The 22,508-nt window shown below is 41.4% G+C and overlaps 3 protein-coding genes across 5 annotated transcripts in view; 1 reads left to right on the top strand and 2 right to left on the bottom strand.

Moving 5' to 3' along the window:
* Nucleotides 1-3,986, top strand: part of nt5c3a (5'-nucleotidase, cytosolic IIIA) — a 28,323-nt gene extending 24,337 nt beyond the window's left edge. For 2 of the 3 annotated variants that reach the window (XM_078287415.1, XM_078287417.1), the window contains exon 8: nt 1,263-3,986. In XM_078287415.1, coding sequence (XP_078143541.1) covers nt 1,263-1,657 — 395 coding nt within the window. In that variant the 3' untranslated portion in view covers nt 1,658-3,986. The remainder of the gene's footprint in view (nt 1-1,262) is intronic. The other variant, XM_071913961.2, reaches the window with a different exon arrangement.
* Nucleotides 3,987-4,130: 144 nt separating this feature from the next.
* On the bottom strand, nt 4,131-12,607 carry LOC139923236 (uncharacterized). Its single transcript, XM_071913960.2, has 10 exons — nt 12,020-12,607; nt 10,847-11,212; nt 10,285-10,638; nt 10,010-10,027; nt 9,188-9,251; nt 9,035-9,078; nt 7,765-7,915; nt 6,399-6,512; nt 4,933-5,000; nt 4,131-4,698 (listed from the first exon to the last, which is right to left on the bottom strand). Exons 1-10 carry the CDS (start codon nt 12,413-12,415, stop codon nt 4,675-4,677), a joined length of 1,599 nt encoding a protein of 532 aa, XP_071770061.2. The 5' UTR covers nt 12,416-12,607; the 3' UTR covers nt 4,131-4,674.
* Nucleotides 12,608-14,263: 1,656 nt separating this feature from the next.
* On the bottom strand, nt 14,264-21,299 carry sri (sorcin). The gene is made up of 8 exons (XM_071913965.2): nt 21,032-21,299; nt 20,096-20,161; nt 19,396-19,465; nt 18,464-18,507; nt 18,072-18,219; nt 16,479-16,592; nt 16,207-16,265; nt 14,264-14,712 (listed from the first exon to the last, which is right to left on the bottom strand). Exons 1-8 carry the CDS (start codon nt 21,104-21,106, stop codon nt 14,686-14,688), a joined length of 603 nt encoding a protein of 200 aa, XP_071770066.1. The 5' UTR covers nt 21,107-21,299; the 3' UTR covers nt 14,264-14,685.
* Nucleotides 21,300-22,508: the final 1,209 nt, after the last annotated feature.

Genomic DNA, 22,508 nt, shown 5'->3' with positions numbered 1-22,508 from the left:
GACATTATTTACAGCCATCGTGAGATCGGAGGGGTGGAGTGACTCCTGTTACCCGTACAGACAGTCTGACCAGTGTGACCAGACATGCAAATTCACTCTCGTTCATAAATTCGCTTGTCAATACCGAATTCTGGCAGTGCGGACGTAGCCACTGAACACAAAATGTTCAACGGTCAAGAAGTCGAGGTCTGGAAGAGAGATGGAGTTTGAGTTGCATTCACATAATATGGGGAAAAATGACTTGATGGTTAAAAGCAACAACTTGGAAGTGTTCAAACCGGTTTTCTGTAGACTTCTTTCTGTAGACCCAGACTAGTGATGATACATTTGACTTCATGTTTCACAGCGAACAAAACACTGCAATGTCAACCACAAAGCAACTTATGTGATGAAAATCGTTCATTTTGTTGAATTTATTTGAAATGAATATACACAAACACTCGTCATCGGTGGCTTTCTGAATTCATAGGTAGTCAGAGAAATCGCACTCCACCAAGTCGTATTTATCCTCTGAACAGCTGAGGTGAACAGTATTTTATAGTAGGAAACTCTCATATCTGCCATCTGTCCAATATGAGGTGAATGCAATATGACTTCACATCGTTTTCCCCCCAAAGCCGGGCAGAGCAGTGAGCTTCCTCACTGAGCTTCCATCAAAGTATAGAGGGCTTCCAGGTGAAGTAACGCCTCCTCTGGCGGCCATGTTGGAGGTCCTCAGCTCCTGGGCAACAGTGGCTCTGAACAGCTGATTGTGTTTCTAAATGTACAACTTGTCCGACTCGACAGAACTGAACAGACGGTTAATTTCTGTCTGTTTCTGACTGAACTGATCATTTCATCACTGATCCATCTGATTGATTTAGTGTTTAGATAATGTCAGCTTGTTAGCTAGCTAACCATAGTATCTGGTCAGCTAACATCACTGTCTTGTTGTTAACACATCTGATTAGCACACTAGCTAACGTTAGCAGTGGCTAATAGTCACAGGTAAACATTATCATCAGTTACTTTGCTAAATCAGCCTTTGGAAACAAATCCACCTCATCAGACTGTTTACTTTGATAATACTTTGATAATTACTGATAATGTCACTGAATTGACCTCCATTCACACCAGCTATCTCTCTTTTTCGAGTCAGGTTGTTATATATTTAGACTTTATTTGCACACAGCCATTCGACCTCCATGATGTCAGCAGCTGAGGCTGCTGGGAGTTTTGTGACGCGGCTGTACTGACGGTCTTCCTCTGCTCCGGTCCCGCAGGTGGAGGAGCGACTGGAGAAATATCTGGACTCTTACGACATCGTCCTGGTGAAGGACGAGACTCTGGAAGTGCCCAACGCCATCCTCCAGAAGATTCTATAACTCCGCCCCTCCGACCCCCGGTTCACCCCACCCCACCCCCCCACCACCCAATGTACCCCTCTCCTCCCATCAGCCCCTCTGACCCCTGGGACCTGGAAAATGACTGCAAGAGGAAACGAGCACTACCACCGCCCCGAACCCTCGTCGTTGATCCAGTCCAGTCCCGTCTCTCTGGATCCCACCTCCTGACACCAGTATCGCGGGCCGTCGTCAGACTCCGCCCCCCTTCCACCCTCCACCCCCCCCACCCTCTTGACGCCTTTTTAAAAAGACATTTTACGTCTCCTGAATGAACTATTTTAAAACTCCACGCAGCAGCATCAGTCCATCTTGGTGTGTTTGTCTTCTCCCACGTCTTCTCTAAGCCGTATTATGAAAAATAACCAAAAGTGAAAAAAAAACAAACACATGAACTATGTCTCTAGCTCTATAATTTGCACATTATTGTTACTATTGTTACTCATATGATTTTTTTTTTTTTTTTTTTGATATTGTAATGTTTGTATCGGTGTACAAAAGTTTGCATATCATAAACCAAACGCCCACAGATGTACACAGTGGTTTCTTTGGGGCAATCCCAGCATGCAATTCACCTCATTCACTCTCATGATGTGATTAGGCTGTCATCCCATTGGCTGTCAGACGTCCAGCTCACTTCCCTTAACAATTTAAAAGCATAGCACTGTCAGACAAAAGACATGTATCTGCAAAAGATTTGTTTTTCAGGAATGGAGAAAAGAATTAATTGATCATTTCTTTTTGAAAATAAAGAGCGGGATTTTAACAAATTTTAAGGGTCCAGGGGTCATGGAATTAACTCAACACATAAATGACCATGGAAACTTTCATTTCAAGTAAGAAATTAAATGTTTTTTCAGAGACAGCAGCAATAAGATAACCACGGACATAGTATTTATTTCTTAAAACAAAATTGGATACAGATTTCAACATGTATTAACTGAGGATGAAGGTACAGATTTAGGTTTCCCTTGCTTGTACTGTTCATGCAGCAGCTCGGCTTCAGGAATCAGTCGATTAGAGGAAATGCACTTTAAATTTTTTGTATGGGGGGAACCAACCAACCCCATACCCCCCCCCCCCCCCCCCCCCTCCCCCCCTACTTAAACACAGGTGGCAGTAGTATCGATTCATGGATGTACGGACTGATTCTTGCACAGAAGAGCCAATGTTTGCATGTTTTTCCATCAAATTGACACACAGACAGGCGGCTGTAACATTCAAGTCATCCTCCAGTGACTTACATTTAAATCTGTAAGCGTCTCTGAAAACAGACCAGCTCAGAAAGTGTTTGTCTGCTTCTCCACCACTCACCATGCCAGTGTCAATTAGGGTAAAGGGACATTACGTAATCTATAATCTATCAACCTGTATTGGTGACCAGCAGGAATTGCAATAACATTGATAGAACTCCTCCTGTCCCCTTGAGCTACGGTGGCCTGTAACTGACATTCAGTCATACACACATCTTCTTAGGTGCTGGGTTGAAGAGAAGTCTGCAAAAACCAAGCATAAAACCTGCACACTATGCTCCAAAATCACTTTTATTAATGAAGACGTGTCTCCAGAGACCTGATGAAGACCCTTATGGGTTGAATCGTTGTCTTTAAATTAATAAACGTGATTTTGGAGCATAGTGTGCAGGTTCTCAGCCTCCTTTTTGCAGGCCTGTAATTGACAATAAAGTCACATTTTCACAACAGAGATGAGTAAGACCATTAGAGCACAGATCCAGCAAAGAATACAGGAATGAAAGTGAGTTTTGAAAGGCAGAAATCTCAACATCTGACCAAGTACTCATTGAGTAATTGATATTGATCAGCAACCTATCGACCCCCTCTTTAGATATAATATATTGTGGGCATTTTGTGCTATGGGATTTACAGCTGTTCTAGTTTTCACTGGAAGGCGTCAGTTTTCCTTCATACTTTGCCTTGAAAACCAGTGATTTGCTTATAAGGTTTGGGTGAAAGTTTCCAAAGTCAATGGGGGGGGGGGGGGGGGCTTTAAGGCAAAATTTGGTCTCTAAATATATCCAGTATGTGTAATCAAGGGAGGGGGAGTAGTCTACTTTCAGGGGGCCCAAAGCCAGAAGGAGCCCTTAAGAGAGGCAAGGTGGACACTTTAGAGTCGGGGCCCCAGAATTCCTAGCAGCACCCCTGGGTGTAAAGGGCTTCAGTTTGATATCCTTTAGCTAAAATGACAAGTGATGCCTTCAGTTTCTCTTGTAAAATAAAGCGCTACAAACTTACATCTGAAATAGATGAGTGACATTCAAGTTTACAATGGCAATAATCACCACAAGGAAACACACTGCTGTCTGTGGCTCAATAAAACAAACACAGGACCCAATTCTTTTTAATTCAAGGCCTTTTTTAAAAAATCACATTCATAAACCTTTCATTTTGTGGTTCAAATTGAACACTACCTCTAAAATATTGATAATTTTTTTTGGGAGGCGTTTGTTTGTCTGAACATGTTGTGTTGGATGTTCTCTTTGAATATGTATGTTTTAAATGTGCTGCTATCACCTGCATGTTGCCTTTTCTTTGTGTCCAATTGGGAGAAAAAAAAGAACTGTCAATAAAATGGGGAATAATGTCAGATGTGGAGATGCAAACTGTTTCCCTGCATTTACACACATTTCTAAATATATACACTGATATGTTGTATAAGCAGAGACCTTCTCCTCTGTTTGATGGTGTTTTGGAGTAGAGACTAGGGCTAAAGACAAGACAGTTTACTGTGTCACAGTAACCAAATCCACCTTATCACACTATTCACTTTTACTGAGAACATTACTGAATGGATCTACAGCCACACCACAACAAGCTGATCAGCTGCTCTCTGTTTCTAGCTGCTTGTTGTTAGATATTTAGACTTTAATTGGACACAGATCATTCTCCAGTGGATCTCCATGATGGAGCCAGATGTGGTTGATAGGAGGTTTGTGATGCAGCTGCAGCTCTATAATGATTAGTGTCTGTGTAATGTGAAAGTGTAAAACATGACAATTCAACGCAGCAAATACCAAAAACAACATTCTGCATCATAAAATTGGAAAAACATGAACATTAGACATGCATATGTCTTAGCCCAAACATACAACAGGTGATTTTCTGCACTGAATAATGTTTTAAAAAATAAAGGTTTGATTATGAAGACAGTGGTTCCTACAGCTCTGTGCTGCTAGTGCTAGCTGTGTTGTTAAACACAATTTCTAAAAACTTATCAAAGATTCATATGAAAGATTTCTCCTCTGGTCCGTCAAGCTCTGATTCCTTTTTTATCCTCAGACTATAGTTGACTTGATGAACTGAAAAGAGAGAAAAATCATATCATAAGAAACATACAAGACTCATTCATACTATTATTATTATTATTATTATTATTATTATTATAAGGGTGTAACAACACATTTAACCCTTTAACATTTGCCCTGTAAACAGCTATGGAAAACAAATTTCTCATCACTAGCAACCCAAATAACCACAAACATTTATAATTTTATCATTGTTTTTTATAGTATTGCCTATACATGTAAACTCACCTGCTTGAAAGAGAAGCTGGCGACCTGGCAGTCACATGGCAGATTGGTCTGATGGGCGTGGAAACGATCTGAGACAGGAAACACGTTCAGAATCAGAATCAGTTTAATTGGTGAGTAGGTAGAGTTACAGAGACAAAGCCTCGGTACACAAAACAGAAATACAGTCCAATATAAAGATGTACACAGGTATAATGTAGTAACAGACATGATTTTACCCAATATACACATTTAATAATACTGTGTATGTGGCTATAGGATGCACAGAATGCACAGAGACAAAATTCAGGCAGTCAGGTAACACTTAGTGAGATGATGCACTTCGTCAGATGGCCTCTAGAGGGCGTTTTTGACTGTGAGCTGCAGTGTTTCCATACAGAGGCACAAAATCATAAGTTGGTTGGATCTCAGTGTGTAGAAATGGATCTAAATGGATCTCTAATGCGTCTGATGTCACATCACATCCTGTCTGTAATGTGGAGATGTACAGACAGCAGACCAGCAGACTGAACTCAGTCCACAGAGTCTCCTGCTGTGAAAACAAAAGTGAAACTTAACATTCCAGTCAGTAACAGATCTGCAGACAGAAACTCGTCTTTCTGCCAACAGACTTTAACGGTAGGTGACGTCATCTTGTGGTATTTAAGTAACGTTAGTGGAATTAGGTAATTTAACTGTCGCAGTGCTTCAGTGCAGAGAATTGAACACACACTGTGGGTCTGTACAGGATCTGTGTTTGTTTTAAAACATGTAGGAAATGCAAAAAAAAAAAAAATGACACAAATGCAAAAATGTGCTCTCAAGGCTTTGTGCTTTGTGGTGTAATGCAACACTGCACCATGCTTGTTAGCAAAATACTTTTTATTTATATAATAATTTCATCTTGTATCATTTCTGTCTGACGGATTTCACTCATTTAAAGAATGGAATGATTGGTAAACAGGAACCAAAAATCCTATTCATTTTCTACCATAGGCAAAAAAAAAAAAAAGAAAAAAAGAAAGATCCAGTTAGGATCCAAACGTCCTGAAAACACTATACTGCTCTGTTTGTATTACAGATCATTTGCAACTAAAAGCAACAGACGCATGAGGAGACTCCAAAAGTGTTGGCTGCCTGCTTTATTCTTTCACGTTCATACAATCATTTGATCTGTTTACTTTCATTATGTCAAATACAGAGGACAAAACTACTGACCTACAAGTCATGAGAGACAAACTGTGCTGCTATCAGTGTCAAGAGTCAAGTTGTATTTATTTTGTTTTAATGTGCTTTGAATACCAGATGGGAAGGTTTTCCTGATCAGGACTGTTTAGACAGAGCTAAGTGAAACATGACAGTCACAAAAAGTATACTAAATTAACTTTTGTTCTGTCCAAAGTGGCAAACCCCACCCATCTGTATCTCATAGCAGATTAAAACAAATGCTAAGAATTAGTAGTAAAGACAGTCTGAGCCTTTGCCGTTACCTTTTAAGACCAGAAGTTTTGTTATGACGGCCACGAAGTCGTCGTAGTTGATCCCGCCTTGGAACTTGAATCTTCGCCACAGAGCTCTGAATGTTTCAGCATCTAAAGTGAGACCTGAAAGATAGAGACAGTGATGGATGTAGAGCAATCCATAGATGTACTGATCAGTGTGAATGTATATGGGTCGCTGACGTCGCGGAAACTGCACATAACTGTAAAGTTTTCCTTTTTAATGTTATACTCAATTGATCCCTGTAGCAAATGTTTCTCCAGAGAGGTCAGAGGTCAGGGTCAGCAGCATTTCTGGTGCAGGTAGGGATTCAATGGGTCTTTCTCAGTATGCATTCATTTGCAGTCTAGTTTTAGTTTTAGTTTAGTTTTAGTTTATTTGCACATTTTTTTAAAAGAAATGTCAGACAGAGAAAAAGTAAATAGAAATACAGTTACATGTGCAGGTGAGGTAGAAACCCACTACGGGCTTATCTAAAAACCTCACCTAAAAGAGAGGGAAAAATATGTATATATATATATATATATATATATATATATATACATATAATTTTAAAAATAACTGGTGTCCTCCATGACGCTTTTGATGAAACATCTAATGGCCTAAGTACGATTTCAGAACAATAAAACACAAGGACAGGGGCATCCTGGTGGGTCAGCGGTCTAAGGCACAAACCATGTAAACACAATGTCCTGGGTTCAAATCTGGCCCAGGACCTTTGTTGCATGTCATCCCCCCTGTCTCGCTCTACTTTTAACTATTTAATAAAGGCAAAAACGGCCAAAAAATAATCTTAAAAAACAAAAAGGACGTGAGTAAAGAGGATGGGGGACGGATAAAGATCACAGAAGTTTACTTGCCGGTTCAGGATGCATCAGACGGAGACTTGGCCGTTGAGAACGAATGGAAAGCCCCAGGATTCATTGCAAGAACGACACATTGCGTCCAAACAGTGCGATAGTCTCTACAGTTCAGTCACGTGACGTCAAGCCCGTCTCAAACTGTAAAGATGCTTCTCTGTTCTCGCTTTCTTAAGAAGTTCGTTCTCTCCAAGACAACTTGGGAAGAACGTTCTCCACAAGGACACAAGTATCGACTTGGCGTTCCACCTGATGGTTTTCACGGGGGTTATATATCAACCGAGTTAATGACGCTTTTGCCCATGAATCTTATTAAACAAACTCTGGATGGTTTCAGAAATATGCAGGAATGAGAGAATAAGCATTTTCTTCCTTCGGGTTCATGTTTTTTTTTATCCAACAACAGCAATATGAGAACTGAAATCCAGATCAACGTCAATGTGTGCATTTTTACCATACTGTTAAAGGTATAATTTAATATAAGTTATATTATTACCACGGACAGCCAGAGCCTTTTTCATCTGGACCTCAGTGACGGAGCCTGGATTCCTCCAGTCATAGCTCTCCAGATACTCCCTCCTGGTAACGCCCACATACTGTTCCAGTTTGGAGAACTCCGTCACATCCAGGTTACCAGACTTGTCTGCCTGAAAGATCTGGTTAAGAGCTCAAAATGATGAATTAGTAAACATTATATTGCACAACTCATTATTCCTGGCATCAAAGTGCCTCCCACTACAGTCGAAACGCTCCCACTAAACGGACGCTGTAAATTTTCAATGGCCTTTTTAGGAATATCAAAAAAAAAACACCTTGTAGTATCTTAAGAATTAGATCAGAATGTGAATTAAAATAATACAGCACACAAAGATTTTGGGAGATTGGCCTGTTGGTCAACTTAGTGATTAGATGATGAGAACACAGACACCAAAATCATCCATGTGTTTCTGGTAGATCATTGACTCCGGTGCTCCATGCTAACAATTTAGCATACACTATGTTGAGTGATAGGAGGCAACTAGCATTATCTCAGAAGTGAAATGGCAGCTTATTGCAGCTCTAAAGCTAAATGGTAAGTAATTTTAAATGATATGCAGCTAAGTCTGGCAGTTTTGCGTTGGAAATTGGTAAAAATTTACACAAAAGTTTCCATAGGAAGTGAAGGTGGAGGGCTATCAGTGACTGTGACAGTGGATGAATACGTGTTTTCTCACCTCAAACTACAGCTATATTGAGTTAATGCTATTTTATTAAAAAATAGAAAGCTACAGGCCATACAATAAAAAAAAACATGAACAACTTTTTATTACTAAAAGGTCAGTCTTATTACTTTGCTAGCCTATTATGCTAGCCTATTATCACTCAACATAGCGCTGTAATGTTAGCATGGAGCACCAGAACGAATGATCTACATGGATAATTTTGGTGTGTATGTTCTCTTAATGGGTAAGTTGACCAACAGGCCAATCTCTTTTTCAAAACTTAATTTAATGTACTCTATATATTCTATTTATTAAAAGTTATAGAGCTAGTACAGTTTGGCTGTGAGAGTTTGGCGCCCCCTGTTGAGCCACTGCAGCCCCACTCCAAGCTTTAAACATGTTTCATTTATTGGACTGAAGAAATTGTTTCCTTTCTCAAATTGATTGACTGAGATATTGAACCAGGGAGTGGTAGCATGTGACAACGTAATATGAGTTTATATGTACTGAACAGATTAGCATCATATAAAGCACAGCTGTGAAAACTTCACTTGCAAAGGATACATCCTTGAAAGTCAACAATATGTGGGCCGTCTCAAGACTCAGGGCTACATTGGGGAAAATTAATGTCAGCATGAGTGTAAACCTCCTACTCAGGACAACAGAAGTTGCTAAGTGACAAGATGGCATTGTGAAACTAGAGAAAAATAAACTGACATTTGCCACGAACAGAATAGCCACGGTCGTTCAGCTTAGCTAGAACAGCCCCAGCATTTAGTTCCTGTTGGGAACAAGAGCAAATATAGTTAGATAACAGAAGACGATAGCTTACTACTTTACATAATGTGCAACAGTATTTTTTCTTGTAGTTAAAGGTGCAGTAAGTACGATAAAGTTAGTAAAGTGTAAAGTTAGCATTAAAGTTGCACTAAGCGATTTTCCGACCACTAGAGGGCGACAGAAACTGCAACACATTTGTCACAAACCACAGCAAACCTGGTGGACTACGGAAGCCCTCAAGGACAAACCGTGCATAAAGGCTAATAGCTAAGCTAACCGTACCTACGGAGAAGTGTTGCCGGTTAACAGTATCGCTTTGCCATATTTTTCTCCCACTGAAGGTCACATGTCCCACAATGACAAGTGAAGAGGCAGCAAGTTTACTAGTTTAACAAGTTTACTAGTTTACTAGTTTACTCGCTCGCTTCATCGATTCCACCATTCCACGAGAATTTTTTTCAGGGATGGGAGGGGGAGAGCGCCACTTTTAAACAGTGAGGGAGGAGACAAGCTAGTTTTAAAAAAATGAAAAGCTACTGAATGGGCCGGGAGGAGCTTCGATTCGGTCCGACTTTGACAACAAGCTTTAGAAAAGAGGTGAAAACAACAACACAGCTGGCCGTGTGTGTATGGCTATTTGTTTACATCATAACGCCTCACGAAAATCTCCACATAGCACACGGTAGTTTCAAGATTGGTTATTGTGTCTGGAATCGCTTAGTGCAGGTTTAAGTTTTTGAAAGCACTTAGCTGAAGTACCTCAGGACTGCTGTCTTCCTGTGAAAGAAAGGGAAAAGGATAAGGAGGACGTCATGGAAAGATAGATGAAGTACAGCTACTGGAACTCAATGAACAAAGTAGAGCCATTTAATTTGTTTAGCAATGTCAAATCTTACATATCAGCAGAGGATCAGTCACATTAACTCTATGCAATATTTCAGAAATTAACACTTCATTCGCTTTGTGGTCCAACTCCTAATTTTAAACTTAACTGTTTTGATTCCTTCTCCATCAACAAAGTTTCAGTTACATACCGTCACACACATTTGCTCTGGGAAAGAGTCACACCGCAGCGCCTCTGGCCAATAGATGCCAAAATTGTTCATCAAAGTCTCACAGCCGTGTTTGGCTCTCTCACACAGCGACCTGCAGGGCCGCTGCACTTCCCCTCCCACGCACCGGGGGGCGTACACCAAACACAGGAAGAAGCGTATATCCACTGAGCAGACGCTTTTCACCAGCGAGTCCAAAAAGGACATTTTGATGGCAGCCTCTCTTTGGTTTGGGTGTCCCAGAAGGTTTGGCATAACCGTCATGTTGTAGGAGAGGCCGTCGCACATCGGTATGGTGATCGGCTCACACATCGCCCCGCTGCTGCTCACCCCAAACTGGTACAGCAGACAGAAATGCACATTATTATTGTCATTGCGGTGCATTGTGGTGTTCGTTTAAAGTGATTAGTGTGTGTACACACCAGGTCACATATGTTTAATATATCCTATTATTGTTATTTTAATGTCAAACAAGTTACATATTGCAGCTTTAAGTAATATCTGTGGACATTGCACCCACTTTGAATTACTGATGCAGACTTACGTGTTCACATGATTGCGTTGAAAATGCTTCACACCTTAAACTGTCTGGCCATTGGAAGCCAAATTTGTTCATCAGCTGCTCGCAGCCGGACCGTGCTTGTTCACAAAGCGTTCTGCAGGGAGGGCGAGCTCTCCCCGACACACACTGAGGAGTGTAGACGGAGCACAAGAAGGACCTCAGATGAGGGGAGCATCCCACTTGTACAAGTGGAGTAAACGTCTGTACTTGGAGACCTGCGTCTGCCTGTATGTTGTGGCCCAGCATGTTGGGCATGACAGTTTCCTTGTAAGGCAGGTTTGAGCAGAGGGGGACAATGATTGGCTCACATGTTCCAGGGGGCGCTGAAGTAACAGAGCTGTCTTGACCCTGGATGAGAAGAAAACTAAATTAGTGAATTTTGAATCAATTATATTCCTAAATGTAGTCATTCCAACTAATATATATATAGAGTTCCTCTATCCAATGTAGGGATGTACAGAAGAGTATTAGGGCCATGTGAAAAGAGTCAGAAAGTGGGAAAGAGAGTCAGAATTCTCAGAGTTTCGTGATTAAAGTCAGAATTCTCAGAACTCAAAATTTTATCTTATAATTCTGAGTCTACTCTCAGAGTCTCTGAAGTCAAATGATGGGTGAATAGTGAGGAACACAAGAATCAAGTATACTTCAGCAGAGTGAATTTCTACCCGCTCACTCACTGTAACTCACCCTGAATAAGAGCTTCAGCTAATTCCCTAAACAGCAAAATGTAATGTGATGTAATAAATCTAAGAGGAATCATGTTTTCAAAGTAATTTGCATACAATGCTCTGATTAAAAGTTCTGTTTTGGCTCATCTATGATGTTAAATATACCCATCAAAATACTTTGTGGTATAATGCAAAAAAGGGATTGGAGGCGAGCAATCCTGACACTGAACTGCTGGAATCATTCAGGACTGGTTGTTTAAAACCTAATAATCTTTAACTTGATTCCTCACATCCTCTTTTTTTTCCTCTTTTCCTCTTGAGGACCTGAGGAAAGGCTGCTGAGATTTTTAGTTTCTCTTAAACCCTAAACCCCAAATTTGAAAATGTGAGCAACCATGTCTCTAAGGACGAACCACATTTTAAAGATTACACATTCTCCTTTAACTTTGGCAACGCTGCACTAGTTTCCAGATCATTTCATACTTACCTTTACACAGTTATACTCTGGTAAATCTTCACAGCGGAGGTTCTCTGGCCAAGCTAACCACCTCTCTTTAAGGACCGGCTCACAGTCTCTCTTCACTCTCTCGCAGAGCGTTCGGCACGGTTTGGCCCGGCTGTCGTCTTCTGGGCCGCATTCAGGCACGACGACACGGCACATGAACACGGTGACATCTGGTGAGCAGCCCGTCCCCACAATCTGACCAATCTGCTGCAGGCTGTAGCCTTGGACTCCAGTCGGATGGAGGGTGGTGTCGTAGCCCACACCTCGACAAAAGTCGGCCGTTACTGGTTTGCACGGTTGCTTGTCTTCATCTGTTTCGCCGTGAGCCAGCTGAGGAGACAGTAGCAAGCCCAAAAGTGGCAAGACCCAAAGCTTCATGGCTTTCAGTTTTCTCAAAAAGTGTCCAGAAGTGTTTCAGAAATCTTTTGCAGGTTTGTGATCTGTGTTGTGTGCTGCTGTGTTGTGGAGGTGGAGTATGAGGAGACTCAGAGTCCAGGGATGGATGAGATGGATCGAGTTTCTAAGAACACAAGTACTGACTTAGGACCACCGGTAAAGCCACATGACTATAGGATATTCAGCACAAGATAAGAGCCAAACTGGTCTCAGAGCAGCAGTCCTATTCTGAGATACTTGATCCAAGCGGTCCAGGACTTTATAAGAAACTCAACATCAGGTTGTGATTATGTGATTATGTGCCTTCTGCAGCCTGGGGGCTGAGCTGTTGTTGCACAAAAGCTGGCAGAATACACTTGGGTTCAGGATAGAAAGTGTTTCAACACAAACAGGCACATGCTCATAAAAACAAACATAATATTACTATGGAACCGCCTTTGACAAGAATTCTGTGATCAGGCAAGGTCAAGTTGCCAACAGTCTTTGTTGCTTTGATTTCTGTAAATGAAGACCATCACATGACACCTTCTCATATATGTGATATTTACAGTGTAAACACCTACGCATCAGGCGGGTTCTTCTGGGTTCTTCTTGACCGCTAACTTGAAACTGGTGAAAGTCTACACTGGAGCAACATGACAAAAACAAAATGTGTTTTGGGTTGTAAACAGAGGTTTCTGAGGGGAAACAGATTGGGATTATTTTGGCTTCCATCGGAAAAGTTAGAGCAGGCAAAAAACAAATAGAGGACTGGGTGAGAAAATTATATGGAGAAGAAGATCTGGAGCGATAAAGTGCTGCTGCTGCTCTGATGAGTTTGCTGAAGAAGCTGATTCACGTTGGAATTAGGGAAGACTGGCGGCTATCAGATCATCACCATGTTTGCGGAAGACATTTTGTCACAAGCAAGTAAATAATTTACTGTAACTGTACTTCTGTAAATTATTTGTGTCTTGGTGTTGCAATCTTGGATTTGTTTGTGTGCTCTGTTATGGTTTTATAATCATTACATTAACCTCTTTGCTTAACTTCTTTACTGTTCTCAGTGTCTGTCTTAACTGTATTGCGACACTTCTGTCTGAAACACTTTAGATGTGGTCTGACTTGCACAACAGCGGGCGTACCAGAACACTCGGTCCTCAGTATGAAGTGATGAAGTGAAGAAGTGATGAAGCTCAAACGACCCGAAACATCACAGCAGAAATGAACAAATGAACGAACAACGGCATGAGGTGATGAGATGAGATAAACATTCACTCACTTTTCAGATTCTCATGTAAGACTGGAACATTAGTGAGAAGTACATGTGGTAAGATGTAGTGAAACTGAATGATGGTGCAACATCCTTGGCTCTGATGCAGTGGAGTGAAGCCTGATGAAGAGACTGGACTGGATCTGATCTTACAAGAGAATGAGGTGATGTTGATGGGACTTGGGGGTTGAAATGTATTCCCATGATGTCACGTGCATTTCCTACCAATATGGTGCTTATGCATACACACAGCTCATTGTCTGTGGCCGTCATTTGATTATAACCACCTGTTAATTTATTACCGTCACCTGTTATTTTCCTACCAAGATGGCCGTGTGTTGATGTAACAGAATACTATGAATCCCTCACCTCGCAAATCGGTAATTTGCTTTTTCCTGTATTTTACGTCATCATATTGTAGCTCTTTTTCCCGCAGTTTGCTTCTATGTTTTATCAGACAGCAAATAAAGTACAACTAAATAAAAACTAAAACCAAAATCAGTGTTAAACACTGTTGTCATCAACAAAACCTTGATGTTAACCGTTGTCGGAGGAAATAAAAGGAGCCAAACACCATGTGAGTGGCGGCCAAGTTTATTCATTTCATACATGTATACACTCTTATACTCGTCAGTTTGTTATACAGCACTCCTTGACACTCTTTGGGTTAGCACAATAACTGCTGAGGTAAAACATTCACAATATCATAGATCTAAAAGTGATAATGCCCTCAAATATATATAGGCACAGTAGTGGTTGCGAGCTATATTCTTATTAATTGGTTACAGTATGTATTAACTCTTTAAAATGACCAAAATGGAATGTGACAATGACGTTTTAATGCTGTTTTTTTATGTAACAGCAATCAAACATAATGGGTATAAAAAATACATACAGTGACGACAAGGTGTTACAAAATAAATGAAGACATGCTGTTAATATTGTTTATATGAGAAGACATAAAAAAGGCCAGTTTCCCTTCCGTTTAGTCTTTCCTTCTTCATGTGCTCATGGTGCACTGGATGAACTGGAGAGAGAGAGAGAGAGAGAGAGAGAGAGAGAGAGAGCGAGAGAGAGAGGGACAGACAGACAGACAGAGAGAGAGAGAGAGAGAGAGAGAGAGAGACAGACAGACAGACAGGCAGACAGAGAGAGAGAGAGAGAGAGAGTTCGGTGTTACAAATGCCGGCGAATATTTTGGTTACAACCTATTATTTTTACAGTCTATGGTTACAGCTAGATTGAGCTAGCAAAGCAGTTTTGCCCAGCTAATGACATTTTGGCTAATATGATACTGACAGACAGCTAACCTAGCGTAGTAGTAGAGTGATCTATTCTTCTGACAATACATTGGGTTAATGATGTTTGTAATGTAATGATGGTTATCCTGATTATTCCAGGACTGTAGTAACTTCAACTACAGCAGCAGTCCTGTGGGACCGGACAGCGACTGGACTTCTACACACAGGGGCTTTAACATTCATTGTTTTGCTAAATGAGCCTACTGGCTAGTTAGCTAGCTAACAGTTTGTTCAGGTTAACTGAGCTGACTCTTCTCAAGGTGGAGTAGAGACTAGGGCTAAAGACAAGACAGTTTACTGTGTCACAGTAACCAAATCCACCTTATCACACTATTCACTTTTACTGAGAACGTTACTGAATGGATCTACAGCCACACCACAACAAGCTGATCAGCTGCTCTCTGTTTCTAGCTGCTTCATACAGATTTACACTTTATTAACTAACACACAGTTCTACAATGTTCCTCCATCATGGAGCCAGCTGTGGTTGATTTGTGATTTGAGATCTGTGATGCAACTGTAAAGCCTCTCTCCAGTGGACAGAGAGGAGTGATGGGAAACAGAGAGGAGTGATGGGAAACAGAGAGGGATGACGTGACAAAAGTCATGAGTCAGATTTTAACTTGTGATGTTGTGGTGAAAGCCTTATAAACCATGGCACTTTAGCATTCATCACATTAAACCCATAGTTGGAAAAAGTCACAAGATTTGTTGCTAGTCGCTAGCTAACCATAGTATCTGGTCAGCTAACCATCACTGTCTTGTTGTTAACACATCTGATTAGCACACTAGCTAACGTATCTAGTAGCGGCTAGCGTTAGCATGTTCACATTAACATCAGTGTGTTTGCTGGCTAGTTAGCTAGCTAACAGTTTGTTCAGGTTAACTGAGCTGACTCTTCTCAAGCTACAACTCAGAGTGTTTTGGAGTAGAGACTAGGGCTAAAGACAAGACAGTTTACTGTGTCACAGTAACCTACATTTGGAAACAAATATGCTAAAGCATTACAGTATGGATCCACACCCATGATACCTATTGTTTTTAAATTTTTACATTTTTTCTAGACCTCCATGTTGGCGCCAACTGTTGGTGCTGAGAGATTTGTGATGCAACTTCAAAGCACTATACTGTATCACTAAATATTTATCAATCATCGACTACATTAGTAAGAGAAAGAGAAGATTTGGGAGAAAAGTGACGTCTCAGTTGGGTTAACTTACATCATCATACTGAAATGTGGCAGCGCCTTGTCGAGCCGTGTCCCTCATTTGGAACACATCTGAAACACACACACACACACACACACACACACACACACACACACACACACACACACACACACACACACACAGGTGGTCAAAACAGCCTGCCTAATGACCTTTTTACAGACTTTCATATTTGATTTTACCAATGCAAATAAACAAATAAACCTTATTAAAACAACAAAACAAAAACACACACACACACACACACACACACACACACAACTCACTGGTCAGGCTGCGGAGCTTGATGCAGCAGGTGACGTAGTCGTCGAAGGTGATCTTGCCATGTGTGCTGTAGCGCTTCACGATGCCGTTCAGCGCCTGGGGGCTCAGGTTGTAACCTGCACAGCAACACACACATTAACAAATCAAGATTTACATTTACAATTGAGATTTAGTGAGCGCAACAACAGAATGAGCTTCAATTCCTAAATCACCAACATTACAAGCAACAAGCAGTACCGGCAGTGAATTCTGTATTACTGAATAGTAAATAAATAAATCCCCTCCCCCCACCCCCCACCCCCTTCACCCATCAATCAATAAATATATAAAAATGCGTAAAAGTGCATCTTGTTTACACTGGAGTGAGGCTGTGAGAGATCGCTGAACTACAAGCGTGTGGGCAAATCTGGAAACAAACCGGTACATGTATGTAGTTTTCACATGGACCGGGGCATGTGCAGATAAACCGGGATATGTGGGAATTTTCGGCGAGCTATTTCTACATTTACCATCGCCGGTAAATGACTGACTGGTGCATGTGTACACGTACCACAACGTCGGGAAAAGGAACGGATAGACTCAAACATGTTTTGTAGACATAAACAACTTGACGAATTAGACTTTTTTTAATGAGATATTTTTTAATTTTAATTAACTGAGAGAATCTACTACAGCGGTGAAGACAGCCGGCTGGGAAATGAACACTGTGGTCAGACTGAAAGGTCACCGTCTCAAAAGGGAAGTTTCTTGTGTTTACCACTGACAGAACTTCCCTCCTGTCTACCACACCTGTGGTTTCAACACTTCACCTGTACATTCACCTGCACTCACAGTGAGGGTCAGTGGGTTTTGTGGGCACACTGGTGGAGGTGTGTTTAGTCAAAATGGGGAATATCACACCGACTAAAGAGTTCTACATGCTCGATTTATGTTTTGAGACGAGAGCACTGATCCTTAAGGGGACGATCACACCGAGAAGTGTCGCTAGAAACGTGTCGCCACCAAAACCGTTGTTTTCCTACGGTACGGAGCGCCTGGGGCGCGCTCTTCTCTTGCGACGCACGTCGCGTTTTTCTGGTGGTTTTTAGGCGCGCATAAAAGTTAAAATATTCTCAACTTTTCAGCGCAAGGCACGGAGTCGCACCGCTCGTCAATGTCACATTTGGGCCAGGCAGCCAATCATTCATCATCATCATCATCGTCTCAAAAGGGAAGTTTCTTGTGTTTACCACTGACAGAACTTCCCTCCTGTCTATCACATCATATATATCATTAATGAGATATTTTTTAAATTTAATTAACTGAGAGAATCTACCAGCTGCAGCGGTGAAGACAGCCGGCTGGGAAATGAACACTGTGGTCAGACTGAAAGGTCACCGTCTCAAAAGGGAAGTTTCTTGTGTTTACCACTGACAGAACTTCCCTCCTGTCTACCACTACATTCATCTGCACTCACAGTGAGGGTCAGTGGGTTTTGTGGGCACACTGGTGGAGGTGTGTTTAGTCAAAATGGGGAATATCACACCGACTAAAGAATTTTGAGACGAGAGCGCCGATCCTAAAGAAAGAAAATGTATTTGTATGAAGTTAGTTACCCATGGCGGTCACAGCATGCTGCATCTCCTGGCCCTCCACCGTCCCGCTGCGGTCCCGGTCCACCGACATGAAGTGCTGCTTCCAGCTGTTCACCACCGCCCACAGCTCCTTGAACTCATTGAAGCCCATGGTGCAGGACATGTCCCTCTGACAGCAGCCAGTCAAGGACCAATCACATCACATCTCCTCTCCTCCCTTCTCCTCTCCCCTCCCCTCCTTTCTTTGATTCCCCTTCTCTCTCCTGTTAGCTCTTATTTCTTTTCTTTCCCTATCACTTCTCTCTTACAGTCTTACAGGGATCACAGTTCATCTACCCTACTGTCCTCTCACTAACACCCTCCTGTCAATCACTCTACCGAGCCTCTCCGATTGGCTGATGGGCGAAGGATACGTCCAGCATGTTGATCATCAGTCTGCAGGTCTCCAGGCTGAAGGCTGTGGAAGGAAACACACAGACTGAGACTGATCTCAGGTCACCTGCACCTCCACTGAAGCTCTGGGCTGAACTTCATCCCTGACTGGTTTTACATGCTGGACTACATTCAGCGCATGGGGGAAATCAGACCTTGGTTCAAAAATGGCTGAAAATATTTCTTTGCATTGGTTTTAACCTGCAGGGAGGACCAGATGGGTGGGGTTTACCACATCATGACAATTCAGATTGTGTCTGGGAAGTTGTTGATCACAAAGAAACCAAATTGACTTTCAAATACTTTCCTGTGACTATCAAAACTTTCTGGCATTCATTATAATCTCCAATTGTAGTAAACCCCACCCATCAGGCACCTAAGTAGGCCAAAATGGATGATTTTTGGCAAACTATTTGGCCCTGCTCAGAGGGGAATATCCTTTTCTTTGTGTGAGTGTAAGTCATGCATTCTTCAAAAAGTTTTACTGTAGCACTCAATTCACAACAACAAAGCATTAACACATGGCTGGCTTTCACAGAATTATCAACGTCCAGTTACAGCTCATTAAAAACTATGTTTAAGAGCCAGACTGCACTGAGAACAATTTGTTTACAGTTTGATTCATTTTAACAAAACAAGTCGATGTCTATCCTGTAGGCGGAGCTACACGTTTAAGTTTAGTTGCCTAAACTGAACCGTTCACCAACGTTGAAAATGTCGTGTCCAATTCATGTTTTTGTCACAGAATCCAATTCCTGATGGAGGAGACAATTTTCACATAATTCTGTCCACAGCACGTTTCAGAGTTCGTGCTCATTTCACGACTTTTTGTGTAGTTTTGGGCAAACAACTTGCAGTGTGTTTCTGCCTTTAACTGATATGTGACACGGCACAGTGTGGTTGGTGCTCTTACGTTTGTAGCCGCCAGTGAAGCCGGCCTGTGTGAGGCAGCTCTGCAGCTCCTCTGCTGATATCTGTCCATCCTGTCAGTCAGGAACACAGACAGACAGGCAGACAGACAGACAGACAGACAGACAGACAGACAGACAGACAGACAGACAGACAGACAGACAGACAGACAGACAGACAGACAGACAGACAGACAGACAGACAGACAGACAGACAGGACATACACAGTGTGACTGTAAAGCCAGGTACCAGACAGGGCTGCACAAAGAATCAGAAACTGTCAAAATCCCAATATCGACTATTATAGCTCACAAATTTGCAGAAAAGAAAAGAGAATTTCCCTACGGAGATCAATGAAGTATCACATTGAATTGTGAGATGCTGAAGGTTTTTTATCGTGGAAACAAAGGTGCATTGTGCGGCTTCCAAAACAAGACGCTGTTGTTCTGTTTGCAAAATCATCGGCCGACAAATATCCTGCATTTTATTCAAACTGAGCAAATCACCTTGTCATCCCCAAAACTGACGCCCAGCACCGAAGTCTAGTATCATCTGAGCTTTAGAATCAAAACCCAGAATTAAGAATCTGAAGACTAACACATGCCGGGTGGAAACAGGGTAAAAACAAGGATACTGCAGCCGTACTGTATTAATGATGGGCCCAATAATACTGTGATGAAATGATGTTTGTTTGAGTTCGTTACCTGTCCAGCTACAGCTGTAAAATATCCATAGAGAGGGTCCTGCTGCTGGCCAGGGAAACCTCCATACTGAGGGACAGAGAGACAGGATCAGCTTGATAATCTGTAGACTTTTACACTGAAGAATGTTGGTGTGATTTGCAACGTGTGTGTGTGTGTGTGTGTGTGTGTGTGTGTGTCCTAGGAGAGCACAGTCCAATGTTTGTGCAACATTTGACTCAATTAGCCTATCTCATGTAAACCTCGTAAATGTCACATCAGCGATACAAAAGTCTTTTAAAAGTGCCATTCATCAAAATATTCACATTCACTGGCAGCTGCCCACATGCTTCGCATAGTTTACCAGCGCTGACTCAGTGTGTGTGTGTGTGTGTGTGTGTCCAAGCCTATTGAGAAGACCTGAAACCATTGAGCTGACCTGATTGTTTTGTGTGTGTGTGTGTGTGTGTGAGTGTGTGTGTGGGTGTGTGTACTACAGGCATTGTGTAAGACCCCCACCCTTCCTCTAGGCTGTAACATCCAAAACTGAATAAGAATAAGAAATACTGATAAAAAACTCAAAATGGAAATCTAAAGCTACTAGAAGCTACTATTGAAGAGATAGAATCCAAAATTAAATATCCACAACTTTAATTATTTCAAACTCTTCCAAAACGACTGCAGGTATGAAAGTAAAGCAGATTATAAGTAAAGTAAAGATTCATTTGGAGATATTTGCTTACAAACAGCTCTGATATTGAGTCTGGAATCATCTGGGGTTTCCAAATATTAACTAATGAATTCACTTCAATTCAGGTAGCACATTGCATGTTAACAAATGGACACAGGCCTATGCATTTTTTTGGAATGAAACCCGCAACTTCCGCACACTTCTCGGCCAGTCCGGTGAACACAGGTTATATAATATCCAACATTTAATCATTTTTTAACATCTCTTACCCCTCCTGGGTGTCCTCCTGGGTGTCCTCCTGGGTGTCCGCCCGGGGGAGGAGCGCCGTATCCTGGATAAGCCATTTCTCTGGATAAAATAGCAAATAAAATGCGGGTTTCCAACAGGATTTAAAGCGATCTCTGTCCTCAACGGCCGATTCTCCCTAATCTAAACTAACAGGGTGTGTCTGCCGCTGTGTACTAATGAGGAAATGCGATGAAAATACGCTTATAAAGTGTTGTAAGTCAATTCAAAAAACGGGGGCGGGTGGAAATGTAGATTATCACGGAAAAATACCAAAACACAGACAGCAGGCAGGAAGGAAATTGGAGTTTAAACCCAACCTTCCGGACGGTTGTTAAACGCATCGTCTCCTCAGCGAGAGCCACCGCGCTAAGTTCTGATTGGTAGATTCTGACCATGTGACGTGTAGTCGACCAATGGGATCAAAGCGCTGCATGCCTACGATGAGGAAAGCACTGTTCACCTTTACAAGAATGAGGCAGATAGATAGATAGATAGATAGATAGATAGATAGATAGATAGATAGATAGATAGATAGATAGATAGATAGATAGAAATATCTGATAAGGTGAAAGTCAATGATCCACGTGGGGAAATTGGGAGGATATAGACAGAGATGGACAGTATTTTAATTAAATTTGTCTTAAATATGACTTTAATTTCTTTTATATATTTTGTCATCTGGAGTTTAAAAAAAAAAAGTAATTTGTATTTAGATGCTTTTGGAAGCAGTGTTTTTGTATTTCAAAGTATTCAAATAGATCAGATTCTATTCAGTTAAATAGGAACTTTCACGTTCAGATTTGGTCGCTTTATTTTGGCCAGTGATGACACTCTGTGGAGGCAATTAAGTGACTGATGGAGGAACCAGAATTAAAAAACAGGAACTTTAGTCGGAAGTTCCCAAGTGAAACCGTTATTAGCAAATATATTGCACCTTTCATGTTATGTTGATCCCCTTTTATTTTTGAAACAGCAGCTAGGCTAGCTGTAGGATGTCAGTTTGTTATTGCACATTTTATGTTGGTTTGGGCATTTAGTTTTATGTCATTTGTTAGTGTAACTTTTGTTTTGTCTTTTTTTTTTTAAACATGTCATTGACCGTCATGATAGGTTGGATTGTTTTCATATCATTTTGGTTAGTGTGACTGGATGTTTTTTTGTTTAGTTTTATTTGCATTTAGAACTATGCACTTTTGTGTCATCTCTTACCTTTAGTTTGATAGCAGATAGCAGGTTCTGACATGCCATATTTTCTTGGTACTTTTTTTTTTTTGTTTTTTTAAATCACTCACCTTGTCTGCCACGCTGCTGCAGGATCTCTGCTGGATTCGATCCCAGACCTCCAGGCCCACACGTGACTCCAGAGGCTCTTACCCACTACACTATCTCACACTGGGCATGATGGAACTGTTTGACTTACACAAAGTACCAAAACCTAAGTAAGTATTTTATTTAGGG

Source organism: Centroberyx gerrardi, chromosome 12 (assembly GCF_048128805.1).
Source record: "Centroberyx gerrardi isolate f3 chromosome 12, fCenGer3.hap1.cur.20231027, whole genome shotgun sequence".
Lineage (NCBI taxonomy): Eukaryota > Metazoa > Chordata > Actinopteri > Beryciformes > Berycidae > Centroberyx > Centroberyx gerrardi.
The sequence above is the reverse complement of the archived record's forward strand: the minus strand, read 5'-3'. Positions and strand labels throughout refer to the sequence as shown.

Bases quoted from the DNA above. Each gene is read 5' to 3' on its own strand.
- LOC139923236 (XM_071913960.2), bottom strand. From the start codon at position 12,415: ATGAAGCTTTGGGTCTTGCCACTTTTGGGCTTGCTACTGTCTCCTCAG. The intron at 9,079-9,187 runs GTCAGTTTATTT...TCCCCAATGTAG, and splicing joins CTATTCTGTTCGTGGCAAAT to CCCTGAGTCTTGAGACGGCC. The intron at 6,513-7,764 runs GTAATAATATAA...TCTATCTTTCAG, and splicing joins AAAGGCTCTGGCTGTCCGTG to GTCTCACTTTAGATGCTGAA.
- sri (XM_071913965.2), bottom strand. From the start codon at position 21,106: ATGGCTTATCCAGGATACGGCGCTCCTCCCCCGGGCGGACACCCAGGA. The intron at 20,162-21,031 runs GTAAGAGATGTT...TCTGTCCCTCAG, and splicing joins CAGGAGGACACCCAGGAGGG to TATGGAGGTTTCCCTGGCCA. The intron at 19,466-20,095 runs GTAACGAACTCA...CCTGACTGACAG, and splicing joins TTACAGCTGTAGCTGGACAG to GATGGACAGATATCAGCAGA.